This window comes from Dermacentor andersoni, chromosome 6 (genome assembly GCF_023375885.2).
Source record: "Dermacentor andersoni chromosome 6, qqDerAnde1_hic_scaffold, whole genome shotgun sequence".
Lineage (NCBI taxonomy): Eukaryota > Metazoa > Arthropoda > Arachnida > Ixodida > Ixodidae > Dermacentor > Dermacentor andersoni.
In genome coordinates this window covers 175,632,843-175,654,049 of record NC_092819.1, presented here as the reverse complement: position 1 = coordinate 175,654,049, position 21,207 = coordinate 175,632,843, and the positions used below count along the sequence as shown (strand labels likewise).

The following is a 21,207-nucleotide window of genomic DNA, read 5'->3' as shown; positions in this document are numbered from 1 at the left end:
CGACAGTCGCTGACCAGCGGTCGTGGCCATCAATTGCATTGACTTCAAGGGTTTGAAGAAAATAGCCCTCGTCCTCTGCCATTTCGACCTGTTTTATCTTGCATGCTTGGCCCCTCGGTCTCGCTTCTGGTTGACGACATGCCCGCGCGAAGTGATTTCGGCCGCCACACTTGTTACAGCGCTTGCCTTGCGCAGGGCACTTTGCTTTTCCGTGTGTGTAAGAGCAGTTTGAGCAAATTCCGAGGCTTGCTTTTGATTTCACAGGATGTACGGTGGCCTCATCGGTTGCGCTTACCTCTGCCTTCCTGATCTCGTTAAAGTGCTCCTTCGCTTGTTCCCTTGCTCGGCATATTTCCACTGTTTTGGCATACGACGGATTCTCAGACAGAAGTTTCTGCTGCAGGTCCTTGTCTCTAACTCCTAGAATTATTCGACTGCGCAGTAATCTGTCCTCCAGTCCTCCGAATTCACACAAGCGAGCAAGAGTTCGGATATCGATCAGCCACTCGTTAAAAGATTCGCCCTCACGTTGATCTCGGGAGCCGAAACGAAACTCGTTGAACGTTATATTCTTCGCTGGTTTGTTGTGGGCCTCGAATTTTTCAATAAGCTTATCGAGGTCTTGCTTTTCGTCCTCATTTGCGAATGTGAAGCTATAGAACACCCGCCTTGCTTCTTCACCAACTGTCACAACAAATGTTGCTGCCTGAACTTCTTTAGGCTGCTTCCTTAGTCCGGTCGCCGTAGAAAATAGAGTAAACTCACTTTTCCAGATGATCCAGTTCTGGTAAGCGTCAACCGTACTTTACAGTGGCTTTGGTGGTGGTAGAACCGTCGACGCCATACTTCTTTCTCTGGAGTCTACTAGGGGGGCAGCTGGACGAGGGGGCGGGGAAGAACAGCGGTGAACGCGGCTTGCGAAACGCGTCGCCGCCACACTTTTGACACTATGTGAACGGTCGGGAGGCAGGGAACAAAGTGTGTTTATTATCAGACAAGGGGCTGCATATATAGGGACAGATACAAATATGAGCATGCGCACTTCGTACCGTAAGGGCACGTGTTAACATGACAGTGCGCATACTTACAGTCTTCATCACGTCAGGGGAGAGGGAGTGGGAAGTGAAAGATGATAGAGAAAGAGGCAGGATGTGGCCTAATAGACTCCACTACGCGCGACAGGTGGCAGTCGTTAGTAAAGTTGCCAGCGTTCTAGCGGGCGCTTATAGGGTGTCTATTCCCGTGGAACTTATAAACTCCAGCAGGCTTCGCAGCGCAGGGAGCTGTGGACACACCGGGAACAGCAGGTCAGTCTCTGTGGCCGCTGGAAAGCCGTGGCGTCTGTAGGTTTTGATCACTGTGGAGCGTTCCTGCGCCAAGGATGGGCAGGCACAGAGAAGGTGCTCCAGAGTGTCGTTGTCTCCGAACTTCTCGCAGGCAGGTGACGTGGCGCGGTCCTTGGCGTACAACCGGGCCGCAGTCCAGGTGCATCCAGTCCGCAAGAGCAGGAGTGTGGAACGGTCTTTTCTGGAGAGGCCGTTCTCTGGAAGCGGTTTGGGAGCCCTGCCACTAGCCACTCGTGGGTCCGGGTGAATGGAGGTGAGCAGGCACCGTAGCCGATGTCTCGTGTAGTCCGAAGCCGCTACCGCTCTGGTAACCGGGACTACATCATGATGGGCAGCTTTGGCGTAGGTATCCCCCCCTCGTTATCGGCTACCCCGACATTTGAGGGCAGCCAGTGGAAGGATATTAGGATTCTGGCGGTGGCTAGAGCAGTTAACCTGGAAAGCAGCAGCACCACTGTAAGTCCTGCCCGCCGTGGGTTAACGAGGGACTGGAGCGCTGGCTTGGAGTCGCACACCACCACCACCGGCTGCTGGGGAGGGTGCTCAGCAAGGAGGTCGGCAGCCAGGTGCAGCCCCGAAGTACTCGGCCGGCAAGCGGCCGTTTATTGCACGAAGACTTCCTTGCCAGATGTCACCGCCTCATTGGTCAAATGCCCAACAGGTGACCGAAGGGGGTGCGCCATCTAGCCAAACTAGACCACAACATGAATGTACAGTTAACTGGAGATCTCTCAGAGGGAGACACTAAACCACAATGACGAAGTCAAAGATCACGCGCCAGCTGGGGAACCGTCCCTTTTGTGTCTGACATTTTCGTGTCTGGCTGCTGATACTGCTGTTTACTCTTGCCTTAGCGCGTGACAAACTGGTGGAGGTGCGGGGTAATCTAATCTATGCACCAAACCCCTCCGAGCAGCAGGAGCTCCAGCCCCGTACCGGTGGTTACGCCTGTACACCGCGCAAGCAGAAGGATCCGTGGACAAGCCCCCGAGTTTGGACTTCTCCCAGAGAAGATGGCAGCTCCGACCACCCCAACCGGTATGGAAGGCACAACGCCGATTTATCGTACGCTACTCAATCCGCGAACGCCGAATCTCTTCCACGGCGCCATACATGAGGATGCTGAAGATTGATTGCTGCACTATGAACGTGTTGCCGCGTTCAACAAGTGGTATGACGCAGACAAACTGAAAAACGTATATTTCAGCCTTAACGATGGCGCACGTGTTTGGTATGAGAACCATGCAGATGCCCTAACTTCATGGGCAGAATTCAAACGCCGGATTCTTGAGACGTATGCGAACCCTGATCGCCGAGAGTGAGGTGAGCGTGATCTCCAGTCCCGTATACAAATGCCGAACAAGGGTGTCGCAATGTATGTCGAGGACATGACGCGTCTCTTTCGACGGGCCGACCCCAGCATGTCGGAAGAAAAGAAGGTGCGGTACCTGATGCGCGGAATGAAAGAGCAGCTGTTTGGCGGTCTCGTGCGCAGTCCTGGTACTGTCATCGCCTACGCCGACCCGATCGCCGATGTCGCTGAGTGTTTTGTTTCCGAGGCAATCGGCACTGCTGAAGCACCTCTACGCAACGTCGACATTAGTCAAACGCTTCCTGACGAGAACAGACAACATCTGCGTGAGCTCTCGCTTGAGTTCTACTCTTGCTTTGCACGGTCGTCGAAGATACGTCAAACATCAATTACGAAACACCGTATCATCACCTATGACGAGCTGCCCCCCATACGGCAACAGCCTTATCGTGTTTCCCCGACCGAACATGCGATTAAACGCAGGTGAAGGAAATGCTTCAAGACCGCGTAATACAGCATTCATGCAGTCCCTGGTCATCGCCAGTCGTTCTTGTTAAAAAGAAAGATGGCACGCTTCGATTTTGTGTTGACTACCGGAAGCTAAACACCGTCACAAAGAAAGACGTGTACCCGTTGCCTCGTGTCGACGATTCTATGGTCAGGCTGAGGCGCGCGAAGTATTTCTCCTCTATCGATCTGAAAAGAGGCTACTGCCAAATTGAAGTAGATGAGCGTGACCGCGAGAAAACTACTTTCGTTACTCCGGACGGCCTTTACGAATTTAGAGTACTCCCTTTTGGCCTCTGTTCCACTCCAGCCACACTCCAGCGAATAATGGATACCGTTCTCGCTGACCTCAGATGGAAAAGCTGCCTCGTCTATCTAGATGATGTCGTTGTCTTTTAGGAAACTTTTGACGGGCACCTTCGACGCCTTCGGAATGTACTCGAAGCCATTCGATCGGCTGACCTTACACTCAAGCCAGAGAAATGCCACTTCGGTTACGAGGAACTGAAGTTCCGAGGTCACGTTCCGAGATCGTTCCGAGGTCCGATCCCGAGAAGACCGCTGCCGTAGCAGCTTTTACCACTCCAACCGACCAGAAAAGTGTCCGACGATTTTAGGGCTTGTGTGCATATTATCGACGCTTCATTGAAAATTTTTCGAAGATTGCAGAGCCGCTATTTTGCCTTACGTGTGACGACACGCCATTCCTCTGGACTGATGAACAACAGAGCGCCTTTGCGTAGCTACAACGTCGATTGTCTTCTCCTCCCGTGCTCGGTCATTTTGATGAGGATGCTGACACAGAACTACGCACTGACGCCAAAAATATCGGTCTCGGAGCTATCCTAGTGCAACGGCAAGACGGGACTGAACGAGTTATCGCCTACGCGAGCCGCACTCTTTCACGCGCCGAATCCAATTATTCCACCGCAGAGAAGGAGTGACAATATATTCCCAGGCCAAAAAACGGGCGACTACCACGAAGAAATGGCCGGCAATCGCTTCGAGGGATGGTTTAATGACGTTCTGCAGAAGTTGCCTGCTGGTAGAGTCATTGTTTTGGACAATGCACCTTACCATTCCTGGTGAGAAGAGAAATTACCGACGACAGTTTGGAAGAAGGAAAAAATACAGGAGTGGCTCAAAAGCAAAAACATCACCTACAGATACTCTATTGGGCACCCACCTACGAGCATGACGGGCCCTGTGATAAAATAACAGTAGTCGGGGCACGGTTGAAAGGCACCTTTAGCAGTATGCATTTCAAAGTGCTGTCATGCTTAGCCATTGTAGGTGAAATAGCAGCAATCAATGCGAAATCGACGGCCACTGTTGGCAGTTTTCATGCCAAAGCATAATTATGTGGTTGCATTATTTTGGTTATCTGGCTCAGGCAAGTAATCCGAATAAGAGAACAATTATCCGGCATCATTAGCTTAGTGAGGCCCAGAAAACTCATTTCGGCAACCACCGTCGAGCTTGGTGGCCCCCTTGGTGAAATAGAAGCAGTTAGGGGCACGCTTGAAAGGCACCTTTAGCATCTGCACTTCAAAGTGCAGCCATGTCGTAGCCATCGTAGGTGATACAGCAATAGGCAACGCGAAATTGACCGCCACATTTAACAGTTTGTATGCAAAAGAACATTCATGTAGTCGCATTCCTTATTTTGGTTATATCGCTCAGGCAAGTTATGCGGATAAGAACAATTATCAAGCATAATTAGCTGAGTAAGGTCCAAAAATACTCATTTGGGTAGCTATTCATAGCAGTAGTCGAGGGCACGCTTGAAAGACACCATTAGCAGTCATGCCGTCACCACTGTTGGTGAAACGGTAGCAATCAACGCGAAAATGACAGACACTGTTGGCAGCTTGCATGCAAAAGCACATTCACATGGTGGCATTGTTTATCTTGGTTATCTGGCTCAGGCAAGTAATGCGAATAAGAGAACAATTATCAAGCATCATTAGCTTAGTGAGGCCCAAAATACTCATTCGGGTAGCTATGCATAGCAGTAGTCGAGGGCACGCTTGAAAAGCACAACTAGCAGTCTGCACGTCAAAGCGCAGTCAAGCCATCGCCACTGTTGGTGATACGGCAGCAATCAATGCGAAAATGCCAGCCACTGTTGGCAACTTGCATGCAAAAGCAGATTCATGTGGTGTGTGTGGGAAAACTTTTATTGTGATGAGGTCCGGAGGGTCGACTTCTTAAGCCAAGGCGGGCCGCTCCCACGTTGGCACTGTCAGGCCAAGCCTTTCAGCGACATCATGGGCCCTCTGGACTGCCCTTAGTTGGTCCTGAAACAATGGGCTTTGAATCCTTTTCTCCCACTGTGTCCATTCTTCAACGAGGTTGGGGAGAGCCGCGGGACACTCCGCCAGCATATGTCTGATTTCAATGATGCCATTACAATCATTGCAGTCCATCTTAATCTCCCTCTCTGGATATATCTTATTCATGGTGTACGGTGTGGGATATGTACCCGTTTGCAATAAGCGCAGTGAGACTGTCTGAGCCCTGTTGAGTTTTGGATCTGGCAATGGGAATTGTCTGCGTCCTAAATAGTAATGTTTCGTAACGTCATTGTATGTTATTAAATGATATCTAAATTCCCTGGCTTGACGGTGAACGGCTCGGTTGTGACTGTCACGGTTAGCAAGTCCTCGTGCGAAGTCATGAGCAACCTCATTGAGGTTTACCCGAGTCTCGTCCACTTTCCCCATATACGCAGGAAATCATCGGGTTTCACTTGTCATAATCCCAATGTTTTCAAAAAGTTTAGGTGCAACTCCAGCTACGTAGCCTTTATAAAACACTTTACAGCGGATTTCGAATCACTGTAAATGCAGGCCCACTTATTACTCCTGATGGCTAGCGCAATTGCCGCTTGTTCCGCCACCATGGGGTCCTTGGTAAGAATAGTGAGAGCGTCTTGCACCTTCCCTTCATAATTTGATACAATGGCCGTATATGCTTCTTTACCTTTCACGCAGGCAGCATCAACTATAGCTGCCAGTTGGTTCTGCTGCTCTATTTCCTGCAAGAGTGCTTTAGCTCTTGCCTTTCTCCTTTCGACATTATATTCTGGATGCCTGTTTCTGTGGAGAGGGTTAGTTCTGATCTTGTTCCTAACTTCAGTCCTTAATTCTACTTCAGCCTCTATTGGGCTCCTTGATGTATTCAGTTCTGCGCCTATTGCCTGTAATATGTTCCTGCCAGCTCGTGACTTTGTCAATCTTTCGTGTTGCGCTAGCTGTTGGGTCTCCGCAATTTCTTCCATTGTGCTGTGCACCCCTAGACTCATGAGTTTGTCGGTTGCAGCGTTACTGGGTATCCCTAGGGCTACATTAACGAGCTTCCTGAGCATCACATTAAGTTTGTTAAGTTCTGCCTGCTTCCATTTGAATAATCCAGCCACATAAGTGAAGTGACAGCATGTGGTGGCATTGTTTATTTTGGTTATCTGGCCCAGGCAAGTAATGCGGATAAGTAATGAGGTTCAGACAATGACTTTGGTGATGTAACAAGTGGTGAAAGTTGCAAAAGCTCCCAGGGCACTGCTTTGCTGGGCTACATTTACTGAAAGATGTCTTTGTAACGATGAAAGCGTCAGACAGGAAATGACACGCCACTGCACAATGTTATTCATGTTGAAAATTCTTACCTTCATACGTGATTGGCAGCGAAACCGTCTGTTTGCAACAGCATAGCAAGGTGTTGCTTCACAATATGCAGCCTTTCGTGTGCACTTCTGGCGAGCTGCCACATGCACTGATGCATAAACATGAACTGAGGTAAGAGGCAAAGTTGCTGTGCAACCCACATGACGCTTTTAAGGAAATCAGAAAATCTGTCTCTCAACCTTTCTGTTTTCATAGGCGATCAAAATCTGTTTTGAGCAAGTTGGCTAATCACATTGCGGCAACGACGCAAGAAGCGAGGACAGAAAACACAGCGAGTAGGCAGATTGAGAAGACGAGGTAGATTAGTGCGAAAGGTTTTAATGAGATGGAAAAGGCCAGCCCTGCTGTCTACAGGAGTTAGTACTTTGAATGAGATTGGTTAAAGAAAATGTGTAAAAACACTTTACTGAAAGAAACTAGCAAAAACAAATGCTAATATAATATAAAAGGACAAAAATAAGGGTAAGCGCAAACACGCATGGAAGCAGGCACGTATTCACACACAAACGCGAAAACGAAGAAAATCTCAAATATAAAGAAATGTGGGAAATAAATAAGAATTAGAGAAACGCAAGAAAACATACGCACATTTACAAACAGACGCGGGTAGAGGTATTATAGGAGCGGGTTCACAAGCTGCTGTGCCTAGCTTCTTGTACGCTTTTTTTTTACCGTTCTCTTAACACTGTCATGGGCATTTTTAATTACAACATATCACAAGGATCAAATAGCAGCGCGAAGCTGTGTTGTGGGAGACCATATTGAACGCTGGCAACACAACTTATGCGTGACTGTGCCGAAGCGCGCATTCTATAGCTTGCGTGCGCGGTGAGCACTGGTGGAAAGCAATCAATCGACGCTGCTACGCAACGCTCGAACATCGCTGTTACACGCTCGGCTGGCTCACTGCTGACAAATCGTTCACGCTTAGTTGACGGCGACAAATCTTTGCGTTGGAGACTTCCTTTGCAAATACTTTCTGTTTCTTATTTTTGTCATTTCTCCCGAGAATGGTTTTGCTCCATCACTTTATCCCGTCCGACGAGAAACGCAGCGACACAGTACACGAACACACCCACCGCTGACAGTAGGCACCAAACTTTGGCAAACATTTCTTGTCGTAACTTCACTCGGGGGCGAAAAAAAAAAGAACGTGGAGGGAGTGAGTGAGTGAAAAACTTTATCAGCTCTAGATTCGCTGGTCGTCTGCGGTCTTCAAATGGAATCGTCCATCTTTTAGCACAACGGTCGGTTGCCCTTAGTCCAGGGCTCCGCTGGATGCTGCTGCCAGTTGTGCTCGCCGAATCAGACCTTCTTGGTCGACCTGGCGATCGCTGGAGAGCACTCCCTCCCATTGCTCCGCACTCGGGTTTGGTATAACGGGTACCACGTCTATCTTCTGGCATGCCCACGTTATGTGGTACAGCGTGGGTGTTTCGTGGCACCAGGGGCATTTGTCATTGTGTAGTGTGGGATAAATTTTGCTGAGTACGTGTAGGTTCGGGTACGAGCCCGTTTGTAGCTGCCTCCACGCGACAGAGTCCTCTCTGCTAAGGGAGTTGTGCGGTGGTGGATACCGCTTTCTGCAGCCCTTGTAGTAATTTATTATTGCCGAATAGTCTTGGGGTACAGGTTCGGTCTCCTCGAGGTCGCCTACGTTGGATGCTCGGTAATAAGTGTACCCTCGAGCTATCCTGTCCGCCTCTTGGTTCCCTGCCACTCCCGTGTGTCCAGGGGTCCATACTATCGTATGCCGAATTGGTTCTTCTTTTGTTTGTCGTTCTGTTATGTGGTCTCCGGAGCGGAGTATGCGGAGTGCTCCGTGCCCTATTCTGCCGCGTAGGTAGTTGCGGCACGCTGTTTGCGAGTCTGTAAGGATTGTTAGAGACCGTTTAGACCGATAGCCCTCCGCTGCCGCTAGAGCGACGGCCGCTTCTTCAGCCTCGACTATCGTACAGCCTTGTAGTGATGCGCTGGTGATCTCGCGTAGGTTCGAATCGATCATCGTTGCTACCGCGTTGCTGTTGCTCTGACCCGCTGCTCTTGCCTATGTGGCTGCGTCCACATATACCGTCGTTTCTTGGGGTGCTAGGGTCTTTTGTAGGTATTCAGCCCTCGCTTCTCTGCGTGCTTTGTGTAGGTTGGGATCCATGTTCCGGGGTATGGGTGCTACTTTTAGTGTGTTGCGATACTCATCCGGAATTGTTTCGGTCCTCTGTATCTCTTGAAGTTGATCGGCGTAGCCTAGTTTCTTCAGGAGCTCCCTGCCAGAAGGGGTCTGCTGTAGTCTGCGTTGTTGGGAGACTAGTTGCGCCTCTTTCAATTCGTCGAAGGTGTTGTGTAGTCCTAAGGCTAGGAGCTTTTCGGTTGAGGTATTCTGGGGAAGGTGGAGTGCGGTTTTGTAGGCTTTGCGTAGAATCGCGTCCGCCTGTTGTACCTCACTCTTGATGAGATTGTAGTATGGGAGGCTGTATGCCACTCGGCTGACGACCAAGCTTGTGACCAGCTTCAGTGTGTCCTCCTCTCGCATGCCGTGGCGTCTGTGTGAGATGCGCGTGATCATGCGGGCCACTTGTAGGGTGGATGCCTTGAGTAGGGCGAGGGTGTGGGTGCAGCGTTGGTTTGACTGTATCCACATCCCCAGGATTCTGATGAGCGTCCTTTCCGGTATCGGCTTCCCCTGGAGGTAGACGTTGAGCTTTAACTCGTCGCTGGTGGGGACTGTGCGGTTTTGCTTCCCTCTCCAAACTCTCAGGAGCTCGGACTTCTCAGTGGAGCAGGCTAGCCCTCTTGCCCTGACGTAGTCCTCTACGCAGGTGGCTGCCTCTTGTAACTTCTCTTCTTTCTGTCTGAGCGAGCCTGTGTTAACCCAGATGGTGATGTCGTCGGCATACATGGCATGGTGTATGTCGTCGATTTCATTTAATTGTTTTGCCAAGCCAACCATTGCTATGTTGAAAAGCGTGGGGGAGATGACCGACCCTTGAGGCGTCCCTTTGTTTGGAGTAAGGAACTTCTCTGATCGGAGCCCTCCGAGGCCAATCGTTGCCGTTCTATTTGAAAGGAAGGCTTTGACGTAGCCGTAGACTCTCCTCCCGCAGTTCAGGTCGTTCATGCCCGTGAGGATAGCCTCGTGGCTTACATTGTCAAAAGCCCCCTTGATATCCAATGCCATTATTATATTCTCCCCGCTCCTGGGGACGTTCCCGAGTACTTCTTTGATTTGAAGCAGTACGTCTTGGGTGGATAATTTTGCTCTGAATCCAAACATGTGGTGGGGATACAGTTCGTTGTCCTCCATGTACTGTTGTAGTCTCAGCGTCACCACTCGCTCGTACAGTTTACCCAGGCACGATGTGAGCGAGATCGGTCTGAGGTTCTCAATTTGCAGTTTCTTGCCTGGTTTAGGAATCATCACTACCTCTGCATGCTTCCACTCCTCGGGGACGGTCTCAGCTTCCCAGTGTTTGTTGAGAAAGTCGGTTAATTCTGCGACTGACTCTTCACTGAGGTTGCGGATGAGTGCGTTATTTATCTTGTCTGCACCCACGGCCGTGTTTCTGGTTGTGCTTCGAATCGCTGCGTAGACCTCTTCTCGCGTGATGGGTCTGTCCAGGTTATCGTTTTCTCTTCCTCGGTAGCGCTCTGCGTAAGCTGCTGGGTTTGTGTCCCCGAAGCATTTAACGCGTACCTTATCCAGGAGTTCCGAGTCTTGTTCCTCGAACTGGTGGATGAACCGGTAGATGGTTTTGTTGTTTTCTGTCTTGGTCTTGGTGTGGACAAACACGCAGGATGTTTGTTTGCAGCGGTGGCCGCGGGATCCTGTTTTCAGACAAAGCCTAGCGCAGCGTCAGCGATGCTCGCTGCAATGTTTCTTCGCCGGATTACGGCTTAGAATAAACGCACGCGGCACTAATCCGGCATCGTAAGCTCGCAGTAATATTTCCGGCATGATAGACAATCACAAACAGTTTCGGAATTCACACTGACGAGGCGTTGACGCGCACAGCTGACGCGACTTGGTCCAGTTCGAAGCCCAGGCAGCCATCTTCTCCGACGGCGGGGTCACCGGCCGTCCGGCTCATGACGTCTGTCCAAAGTGCGCGCCCATTGGTGGATGCACGTGTGCATCCGCCTCGGAGGAGTAAACGCCCCCTTTTATCTAAAGTTGTATCCGACAGTAGTTGCTCGGGTTGACCTCAGCAGCTGACGCCGCCGACGAGCGTAACGCTCCAAACCTCACGCCACCCTCTTCGGAAACGCAAATGAGATCGCCCACACGGCTACGGACGCCATGGCGGACGCCCACTCAGCGCATGCGCAGGCCGTTTCCCCTCCACTCTTCCTCCACTTTCCCCCTCGCGCTCTCTTTTATTCGGATAGCAATTATATGAACGGCGTATTTCCAACTGCTTGTAGGTACAGCGGGGCGTGGCACTTGCGGAGACGACGGACGTTAGCGCGCATGCGCGAGTAAGAGCGGGTGCGAGAGAGGAAATGTGGGGAGTTTTGCTTCTTGAACATACGACTCTGCCTAGGTACTATGGAGGAGTTTCTTGGCGCGCGTTGTATGCGCTTGTCCCTAGGTAGAAGTCGCGGGGCGCGGTAGTGCTGAACTTCGCATCGCAACTTGGCGACTCGACGCAATCATATTTATTCGATCATGTTTTTACTAATGAAAACAACGTGTCATTATTTCGCATTATTGGCGGCGCCTACAGGACACCAAAGCGGCAACGGGGACATCAAAGCTAGAAGCCGGACTGGTCCTTGGGTTGGGGCTCGCAGAGGCCTGCGCGTGCCAGGGGAGTATAAGATCGGCAGTCCGCTATCGCGGACAGCCAATTTTTTATGCGAACACCCCCTGGCACGCTTCGGCCTCTGCGGCCCCAACCCACGGGCCGCCCTGCTTCCAGCTTTGATCCCCCCGCTACAGCTTGGGTGCCCCGGAGATCCTGCACCACCTGCTTTAATATAACCTCAGGTGCTCTCCTGAGGCCTCCGTTTGCCGGTTACATGTGCCCTCCTGGAGCAGTGCTTGTAAAAAATCCGAGCTATCGTCGCGACGAAAAAATCGACCCACGACTTACACAACACCAGGCAGAACGTTGTCCCTTCAGACACAGCGAACACCAAGCGGCGTCCGCGCCCACTGCTTCACCGCGCGGGCTGCCAGCGGCGGAGCGTATAAACCAACTCGACCGCACTCCGCACTGCCAGCATGTGTAGGGGAAAAACGAATACAACGCGCTCTAAGAAACCTCCTCCGTAGTGCCTAGGATAAGTCATATATTCAAGGAGCAAAAGCCCCTAGATTTTCTCTCTCGTGCCCGCTCTTATTCGCGCCTGCGCAGAAACGTCGAGCTCCGTCAAAAGGGCCACGCCCCTCTCTACCTACTAGCAATTCTAAAAACGCCGCCTGCCACTGGGGTGAGGTGAGGAGAGGGGGTGGGGCGTTGTTTTCCGGCGACTTCTGCTGGCGCCGTATCTCGAAAGCGATGTGTGACGTGGCCAAATGCGCACACGCGCGGGCCTCATCTTCGAAACGATCAGCAATGCTTGCAGAGTGCATGTAGTTCCAGTAGCTTCGTGCGCGCTGCGCTTTCGACGTTTCTTTCGCGTTCAAGCGAGATATTCAGGAAGGTCAATCCCATCGCTCCTCCTGCCGCGATTGCTTACTCCATGCAGCATTCTGACAGTGAGTTTCCGAGCTCATCGAGCGTGATGAGTTCGTGTTTACGTGTGCGCGCGTGACACCGTAGTGTTTACTTAAGACACGTTGGCGAGCTAGTTAGTCTTAATCCACGATAGAATGCGTAAGCGCGACTGTATGAAAACGTAGGAAGAAACAGAGACAACGCTGTCTCTGTTTCTTTCTACGTCCTCGTTCAAGCGCGCTTACACATTATATCATTGTTAATTTAGTTAGTAAGCGGATGTTTACAAGTTCATACGGCCGATAAAACTACTATCCTTACTTCGTATAGCTATCTACTAATTTGCTATAGCAATCGGTGCTTCCCCTTCGGGCGAAACTGCGGCTTTTTTCACCTCCGGCTGCGCCCCGCGTCCGCTCTTTCATCCTTCGCTGTGCTCGTTCGCTCGGGTACGACGCCGACACTCAGCGCAGGAACGGGCGCCTAAGAGCTGCGCCCTAAAACGACCGTGTGGCAAGCTTCCACCCTTGCCGTCGTGGGAAGCTCGGATCCCACACGACGCAAGACAAACCGTACTCGTTGATGGTGGCAATTTTCTTGTATTCACGTCCTTTACGCAGCGACTAACAAATGGAACAGAATCGAATTCCTTGTCGAACGTGCTTGCTTGCGAGGTAAGCGCGATACTTGGATCTCGTGAAAGATGCGCGAAAAAAAAAAGAAAGAAAACACGAGCTTCGAATGACAGCAGGCGTCAAACTGTGCTCCACAAACCTGCCATATCGTCTAAGAAATCTTGGTAGCTCACCGAGAGGCGCACCTCTTGTAAGCAGCGACGCACGATATATTTTTTAAACTTGACTGTAGGAAGTTATTCTTGTTTTCGTTCAACAGTGCGGGGATAGGTGGCACAACGATCGGTATATTCACTCAATTAGAACAACTACTGTCTCTTTTTGAAGACATAGGCCTATTCATGGTTTCAAATTTGGCGTTCTCAAAGAGCTATAGTGCACGCGACGAGTATCGTAACGTGGCAGGGGAGCGGCAGGTTGAACGCGGCGGCTTTCGCACCGCCGCTGTGCCCTCGCTCTCGGACGGCCCGGCGACACACCACCGATGACAGCTGCAACGCGCGGGCTGGTAAGCGCCACAGCGTTTCAATCTTTACGACAGCTGCTTCGACGGAGCCTCCTCTGTGCCTGATTCCACTTAACTAACCCCAGTTGCTCGAGTTATGAGCTCCACAGGATCAGACGCGCAAGAGAGCCAAGTAGCGTTCCGGCCGTGGAGCAGAGGAGCATGGTTTGTTACATGGCGTCATAGGTAAGCGCTGAAAGCAGGCGCCTAAGGGAGGCGTTGAAAGTCACGCTCATAAACTCTCTTTTCAAAGAGAGGCCTTCTTCTCGATCGTTTCGAAGCTGCCAGCTTCTTGCATATGTCTTCATATGCAAGATTACCATAGACGGTTACTGTTGGCCGATAGCTGACATCAATCAAGAAAGGTTTTTCTATCTACACGCCTCTTCATACTGTTACTGGGTGTATATAATATTTCTTTCACGTGCATCTGTGTAAAACTTACGCTTTTAACTCATCTGCGCTTCCACGTGTCATGCGCTTGTGGAACGACCTACCCGATATATCCTGGTAGCTGAAGCTGACAAAGAAAGATTCCGTGACGACATAAACATTCATTTCTTACCTTAAATAACTTCTTGCCTGGGTTGTTTCTTGTATGCCTTTTTTTGTCTTCTTTGATCTGAGGATATTAGAGTTCGTGTAAACTTGATTTTTCCTTGTATTATTATTAACAAAGCGCTTTATGTTCTGTACGCTATACTATGTAAAATAAAGCTTTTTGAAGCTTCCCTTACCCAATGCCAATTATTCGGGCCTGTAAGGTATTTTTAATAAATAAATAACTATGCAATATACTAGACAAGCTGAAGTAAGCGAAAATCTACGTTTTGAATTTCGATAAGAATTGCACACTTCTGGAAGCCCACTATCGCCTGCTCACACACGGCCGTGCTCGCCTACGTTGGAAGAACTTTAGCCACAATGCTTATCGGTGACGTAGCTGTCGGGTCTCGCTAATTTTAATTGGCTTTGAACAGTCCACTAGCTTCTAAACGCGCGAAACTTAAGTCAGACCAAGGTGAAAGATCCTTCAGGTGAGGTCACTCGTGAGGTGCGATCGACCGCCAGATAAAGTACTAACGGCATGCGCCCCTCCGTCCTCTGGCAGCAATGACTATGGCTACGTTTACATGATCCCGACGCACGAGCGTCGAGTCAAAAAGCAGGCTGACCGAGCCCCGCGTAACCGCGTTTAAATTAACTCGCTTCTGACGAGTCTGGACAACGGCGGCGCGTACCGTCGGGACGACATCAACGAGTTCGAACTGAACTTCCGTTTTCTGCAGACGTTTGCAACAGCTCTGCTTCATTAGTCTTATCGTTACGATTAGGTTGCACTGCACAGTACTTGTCTTTGCCATGTTCTACACTCCCCATTACCGGCGCAGAAAGTTCCAAGTCACAGTGGTTGCGCGCAAGTGTCCGCGCTGGATCAGGCTGGGTCAGTCGGTCTGACCTAGCCTAACTTGATACTCGTTAAGCCCGACCGGCTAGAGTTTACATGAACTGGTCAGGCCAATTACAGCTTCACAAGGCCTCTCAACCCGCTTCTGCCGGGTTCATATAAACACCCTGTATCTTTCGACGATCGAGGCAACTTAACGACAGAAAAGCTTCTTTTCCCGTTGTGTAGCAAGCGGCGCTTCGCGGGAAATCCGAATGCAATGACAGACTGCCAACTTGGGCGCCTTTTTCTCTCGGCCAGTGATCCTACTTTTGCGCGCGGCTCAATAATTTCGATCTTTCCGCACAGGGACGGTTTAGAGTCTTGGAAGTTGTGTCGTGCCACCTATGGGTAGTCGCTGACTCGCTGCCGTCGGGCACGCGCTGTTGCTACGTTATCTGCTCTAGCGCCCCTCCCAGGCAAGCCGTGCAGTGCTACCAGCAAAAACGTGTTACTTACAACGTGCTCCGTATACTCTATAAAATACTGTCGCGGTAGAACGCGGACAGAACACAGGAAGACGTTTTTCACGAACAACCGGACAATCTGTTCAAAAACTAACAGAGCAGAGACGCGTCTTCTTCGTCATCACCCAATCTTGCTCTGACCCACTAGGCGGAGTCCGTTAGTGCTCTCATTGTCGTCGTCGTCTGCATAGAATACACGCGTCATTTGTCCCTCCCTACGCGAGCATCGTCCCGATGCTAGACAAGAAATGTCAGTTGCGGAAGTAAAGGCCGCTAACATAGTTATTCCCTCACATAGGGCTTCATGCGGACAAGGTGCACAAGTTCAGGACGGTGTGTGCGGCGCCGCGTACAGTTCGGATTATCGGGAACGACCTCGCAGGTGACATCACTGAGGCGCCGCAATACCCGATATGGTCCGAAGTATCGCTTTAACAGTTTCTCGCAGAGGCCTCGTTTCCGTACGGATGTCCAAACCCACACTCTGTCGCCGACTTCATAGGTAACTATTCTACGGTGAAGATCGTAGCGGCCTGCGTCGTAGTCTTGCTTCTGGCAGATCCGCAAGCGCGCGAGCTGCCAAGCTTCTTCTGCGCGTTGCGTAAACAGATCGGCGTCCGTATCAGCGTCGTCAAAGTCGTGTGGAAGCATCGCATCCAGCATTGTTCGTACTTCTCGTCCGTGAACAAGGGTGAACGGAGTCATGCGCGTCGTCCCTTGCTTCGCCGTGTTATATGCAAAGGTGATATGTTCGACATCCACGTACATTGATAGCATGTCTTCAATGGTTTTGTTTAGGCGCTCTGTTAACCCATTGGTTTGTGGATGGTAGGCGGTTTACTTTCGATGGGCCGTGCCACTTAGTAGCAAGACGTGATCTAAAAGTGCAGCCGTAAATGCGGTTCCTCGGTCTGTTATTACGACGGTTGGTGCGCCGTGTCGCAACACCACATACTCAATGAAAAAGCGCGCTACCTCGGCTGCTGTGCTGCTCTGGATTGCCTTTGTTTCAGCGTAACGTGTGGGATAGTCGGTTGCGACGATAACAAAGCGATTGCCTGCAGTAGAAGTAGGAAGTGGGCCCAAAATATCCATTCTGATTTGATCAAATGGTCTTCGAGGGATCTGGATGGGTTGTAGGAGGCCGGCTGGTTTCGTCGGAGGCGACTTGCGCCTCTGGCAGTCGAAACAAGTGCGAACGTGATGTTTCACGGCGGTGGTAAGTTCGGCCAGTAGTACCGTTGCTGCACTCTGGCTAATGTTCGCGTGTAGCCTAAGTGACCAGAAGTCACCTCGTTGTGGCAAGCTTGAAGTACTTCCGTACGAAGTGCTGCAGGAATGACAAGCAGATAGGGGGACCCGGTAGAAGAAAAGTTTTTTTTGCAAAGTACCTTGGCCTGTAAACAAAACGACAATAGTCCTCTTGTGAAAACTCTAGGTGGTTTCGCAGATCTTCCCTCCAAGTAATTGATCTGTTCAAGCAACTCAGGGTCGTTCCGTTGTTGTTGCGCGATGGCGGATGTGTCCATAACGCAAAGAAATACTGAGTCTTCTTCTTCGGGCGGGGCAGGTGACTCTATCGGCGATCGAGACAAGCAGTCAGCATCCGTATGTCGTTTGCCCGACTTGTATGTGACAGTCATGTCAAACTCTTGCAGCCTTAGGCTCCAACGCGCCAGTCATCCGGAAGTATCTTTAAGGTTCGTCAACCAACATAATGAATGGTGGTCGCTGATAACTGCGAAGTGGCGGCCATACAAATATGGACGAAATTTCATAACCGCCCATACCACGGCGAGGCATTCTTTCTCAGTTGTGGAGTAATTAGCCTCTGTACGTGAGAGTGTTCTACTTGCATAGGCAAGCACTCTTTCTGTGTCGTCTTGCCGCTTCACAAGAACAGCTTCCAAGCCAACATTGCTGGCATCAGTGTGGAGCACTGTAGGAGCGGTCTCATCAAAGTGAGCAAGTACTGGAGGTGTCTGGAGACGTTGCCGCAAGTCGTTGAATGCACCTCACTCTTCGTCGCCCCATACAAAGGAAACATCGTCTCTCGTCAGGCGAGTTAACGGCGACGCAATGCGCGCAAAGTCTGCAATAAACCGCCGGTAATAGGCACAGAGGCCGAGGAAGCGCCTGACAGCCTTTTTATCGGATGGTACGGGGAAACTGTGCGACGGCTGCAATTTTTTCAGGATCCGGCTGGACAGCTGCGTGGCTGACGACGTGACCGAGAAACTGCAGTTCTGCGAAGCCAAAGTGGCACTTCTGCGGCTTCAGGGTGAGGCCGGCGGACCGTATGGACTACAGAACCGCTTCAAGCCGTTCGAGGTGTTCTTCAAACGTTGCGGAGAAAACGATGACGTCGTCGAGATACATTAAGCAGGTTTTCCACTTCAGACCCGAAAGTACAGTATCCATGAGGCGTTGGAACGTAGCAGGGGCAGAACACAAGCCGAAAGGCAAGACTTTAAATTCGTATAGGGCGTCTGGCGTCACGAAAGCAGTTTTTTCACGATCTCTCGGGTCTACTTCGATTTACCAATATCCGCTTTTTAAGTCCGTGGAAGAGAAGTAACGTGCCTGTCGAAGCCTGTAGAGTGAATCATCTATACGGGGAAGTGGGTATACGTCTTTTTTTGTCACCTTATTTAGCTTTCGGTACTACACACAGAAACGCAAGCTGCCGTCTTTTTTCTTGAGCAGAACTACAGGAGATGCCCAGGGACTCGTTGATGGTTGGATCACGTCATCTTCAAGCATTCTTGTCACTTGTTGTAGTATGGCTTCACGTTCGCTAGGAGCCACACGATATGGATTTTGGTGAATTGGTCTTGTCGTATGCTCTGTAATTATTCGGTGCTTTGTTAGGGGCGTCCGACCGACGCTGGACGTCGACGCAAAGCAGTCGTTGAACTTGGCCAATAGCGTAAGAAGGCGCTCTCGTTCGTGCTGCGACAAAGCAGTGCTAACTTCAAGTACAGGAGCTGGGTCTTGCATAGGTGCTTCTTCGAGTAGTGAACAGCAGCCACGAACATCCGCAACGGCGTCAAAATAAGCCACAGCCGTGCCCTTGGGAAGGTGCCGTCGCTCTGTGCTAAAATTTGTTAGCAACAGGTTTGTGCGCCCGTCGCTGACATTCACGATTCCTCGTGCGACCGAGATACTGTGAGTAAACAACAACGTGGTTATTTGGTCGGCAATTCCTTCGCAACGAAACGGTATGTCACATGCTACCGAAACAAGGGCACACGATGAGTTGTGTTGCGTCGATAAGCAGTGCACTAAACCGGAGCTATCATAAAACGTCACCATGTGGTCCGGGATGTTAATTACGGCGCCATATTCTTTTAGGAAGTCCATTCCAATAATCAAATCTTTGCAGCATACAGGAAGGACGATGAAAGCGGCCACAAAAGATGAATCCCCGATGTTAACTCTAGCAGTACATCTTCCAGTAGGCATTAGTAATTGGGCGCCTGCCGTCCTTATGTGGGGTCCCGTCCATGGCGTCTTTACTTTCTTCAGGCGGAGGACGAGTTCCTGACTCATTACAGAGAAGTCAGCACCAGTGTCGACTAACGCTGTCACCGGCTGCCCATCCACGAGAACATCAATGTCGGCGCTCACAATTTCTTCAGTGTTTATCGGCTTCACGTCGTTCTGCAGTGAGAATGTTGGGGGTTTTTTTAGAGTCTTGCGGCGGGCCTGACACCTTGCCCCCAGAGGTCGCCACCTTCAGTTTCTCCGACGGGGGCTGGGCGGCCTTCGTCCTCAGAGCTTCGCAAGAGTACGTCCAGTAGATGAAGCCATCTGACGTGGAGTGGTTGGAGAGCGCGACCGACGGCCGAAATCAGACCGCTCATCGGGCACGGATTTGTCATTGGGGTGCGCTATTGGGGGTCCCTGAAAAGCAGCGTCGTCCCGGCGTAGTATGGCGTCGTCATTTGCACGTCGACCATAAGACCACGGACGATGAGGTCGGAATGATGTGTCACGATGCCAGCAATGACGCGAAATATGGCCGGCGCCTCCGCAGTGAAAACAGAGTGGGTGCCTATCGACAGTGCGCCATACGTCGGTTCTCGGAAGTTGCGGCCGTCCCGTAGCGTCGTTTTGCGGCGGTGACCAAGACGCGGCGAACGACGGCTGGCGATATGACTGAAGCGGCGTAACGGCTGCACGCTTCGAAGCCTCCTCTTGCGGCGGCGACCAAGGAGCGGTTGTCGCAGGCTGGTGGTACGGCGACGTGGTTGCAATCGGTGGTGGACATCGGACAGCGGCGGCGTTACTCAGGGGTCGCTGGTAGTCTTGAAGATCGGTTACCGGGAACGCCTGCCGCATTTCGTCACGCACCACTTCGGCGATTGACGCGACGGGTCTATCAACTGTCGGTGCCATGATCTTTTAAATTTCCTCTCTGATGAGCTCTCTGACCAACTCACGCAAGGAGTTCTGATACTCGGCAGTCACTGCGGCGGCATGGATTGTAGTGCTGGCGGACAGTCGATTGTATTGCCTGCCTCTTTGATGAAGGGCCCGCTCAATAGCCGTAGCCTCCTTGATAAACTCAGCGACAGTGACTGGTGGATTGCGCACAAGCCCGGCGAACAACTGCTATTTTACACCTCGCATGAGGTAGCGCAACTTCCTATATTCGGTCATGTTCGGGTCGGTTCTACGAAAGAGGCGGGCCATGTCCTCGGCGAACATTGTGACCAACTCATTAGGTTGTTGCACGCGGAGCTCCATCATTTGCTGGGCGCGGTCGCGTCGGTCGGCACTCGCAAAAGTTTCCGTGATCCTCTGCCGAAAGTCATGCCAGCTCGTGAGGCTAGCCTCGCGGTTCTCGAACCAAGTACGGCCACTGTCGTCAAGGGCGAAATAGTCGTGGGAGAGCTTTTGCTGCTCAGTCCACTGATTAATCTGTGCGACGCGTTCATACTTGTCCAGCCAGTCTTCAATGTCTTCGAAGACTGCACCGCGATAGCGATCGGGAACCAGCGGATGCAGAACGGTTACCTGTTGTGGAGTGGGAACCGACTGGTTTGGGGTGCTTGTGGTGGACTGGTTTCGGCCACTGCGAGATGTGTGCAGCTCCTGGAGAGAGGTGGCTGAAGAGCAGAGAACTCCAGGGCAAGGCCTAGCAGTCGACGGCTAAAGCGATGCGCGGGTGTCGCAACTGGTGACAGTGCGTCCGGGCTAGATGACCGACTCCCAGAAGGACTCCGACGCATCAGACGCGGTCGGTACCCAGCACCTCCACCAGTGTCGCGGTACAACGCGGAGAGAACACAGGAAGATGTTCTTCACGAACAACCGGACAATCTGTTCAAAAACAAACAGAGCAGAGACACGTCTTCTTCGTCATCACCCAATCTCGCTCTGACCCACTAGGCGGAGTCCGTTAGTGCTCCCAGCGTCGTCGTCGTCTGCATAGAATACACGCGTCAATACGTATAAATTACTATAATCAGCAAGCACCCAAGGTTGCGTTGACCAGAGAGATCAGGAGCAGGATTCAAATCCCAAATTCACCTAAAAAAATTCACCCGAAATTCAATCAGGGCATGGGAACGAGCAGAGCTAAGGCTCTACTCAAACGGCAATGACGAGGAAGCGCTATTTGTGGACGCCGCGAAATA

General features: G+C 51.2%; 1 protein-coding gene and 1 long non-coding RNA gene across 3 annotated transcripts in view; both read left to right on the top strand.

Moving 5' to 3' along the window:
• The window catches only part of LOC140219035 (uncharacterized), a 457,444-nt gene that overhangs the window by 53,452 nt on the left and 382,785 nt on the right, over positions 1 to 21,207 (top strand). The gene's annotated exons all lie outside the window — the stretch shown is intronic.
• Positions 12,998 to 21,207, top strand: part of LOC126523950 (uncharacterized) — a 283,481-nt gene continuing 275,271 nt past the window's right edge. For both annotated transcript variants that reach the window (XM_050172362.2, XM_055066980.2), the window contains exon 1: positions 12,998 to 13,651. In XM_050172362.2, coding sequence (XP_050028319.2) covers positions 13,628 to 13,651 — 24 coding nt within the window. In that variant the 5' untranslated portion in view covers positions 12,998 to 13,627. The remainder of the gene's footprint in view (positions 13,652 to 21,207) is intronic.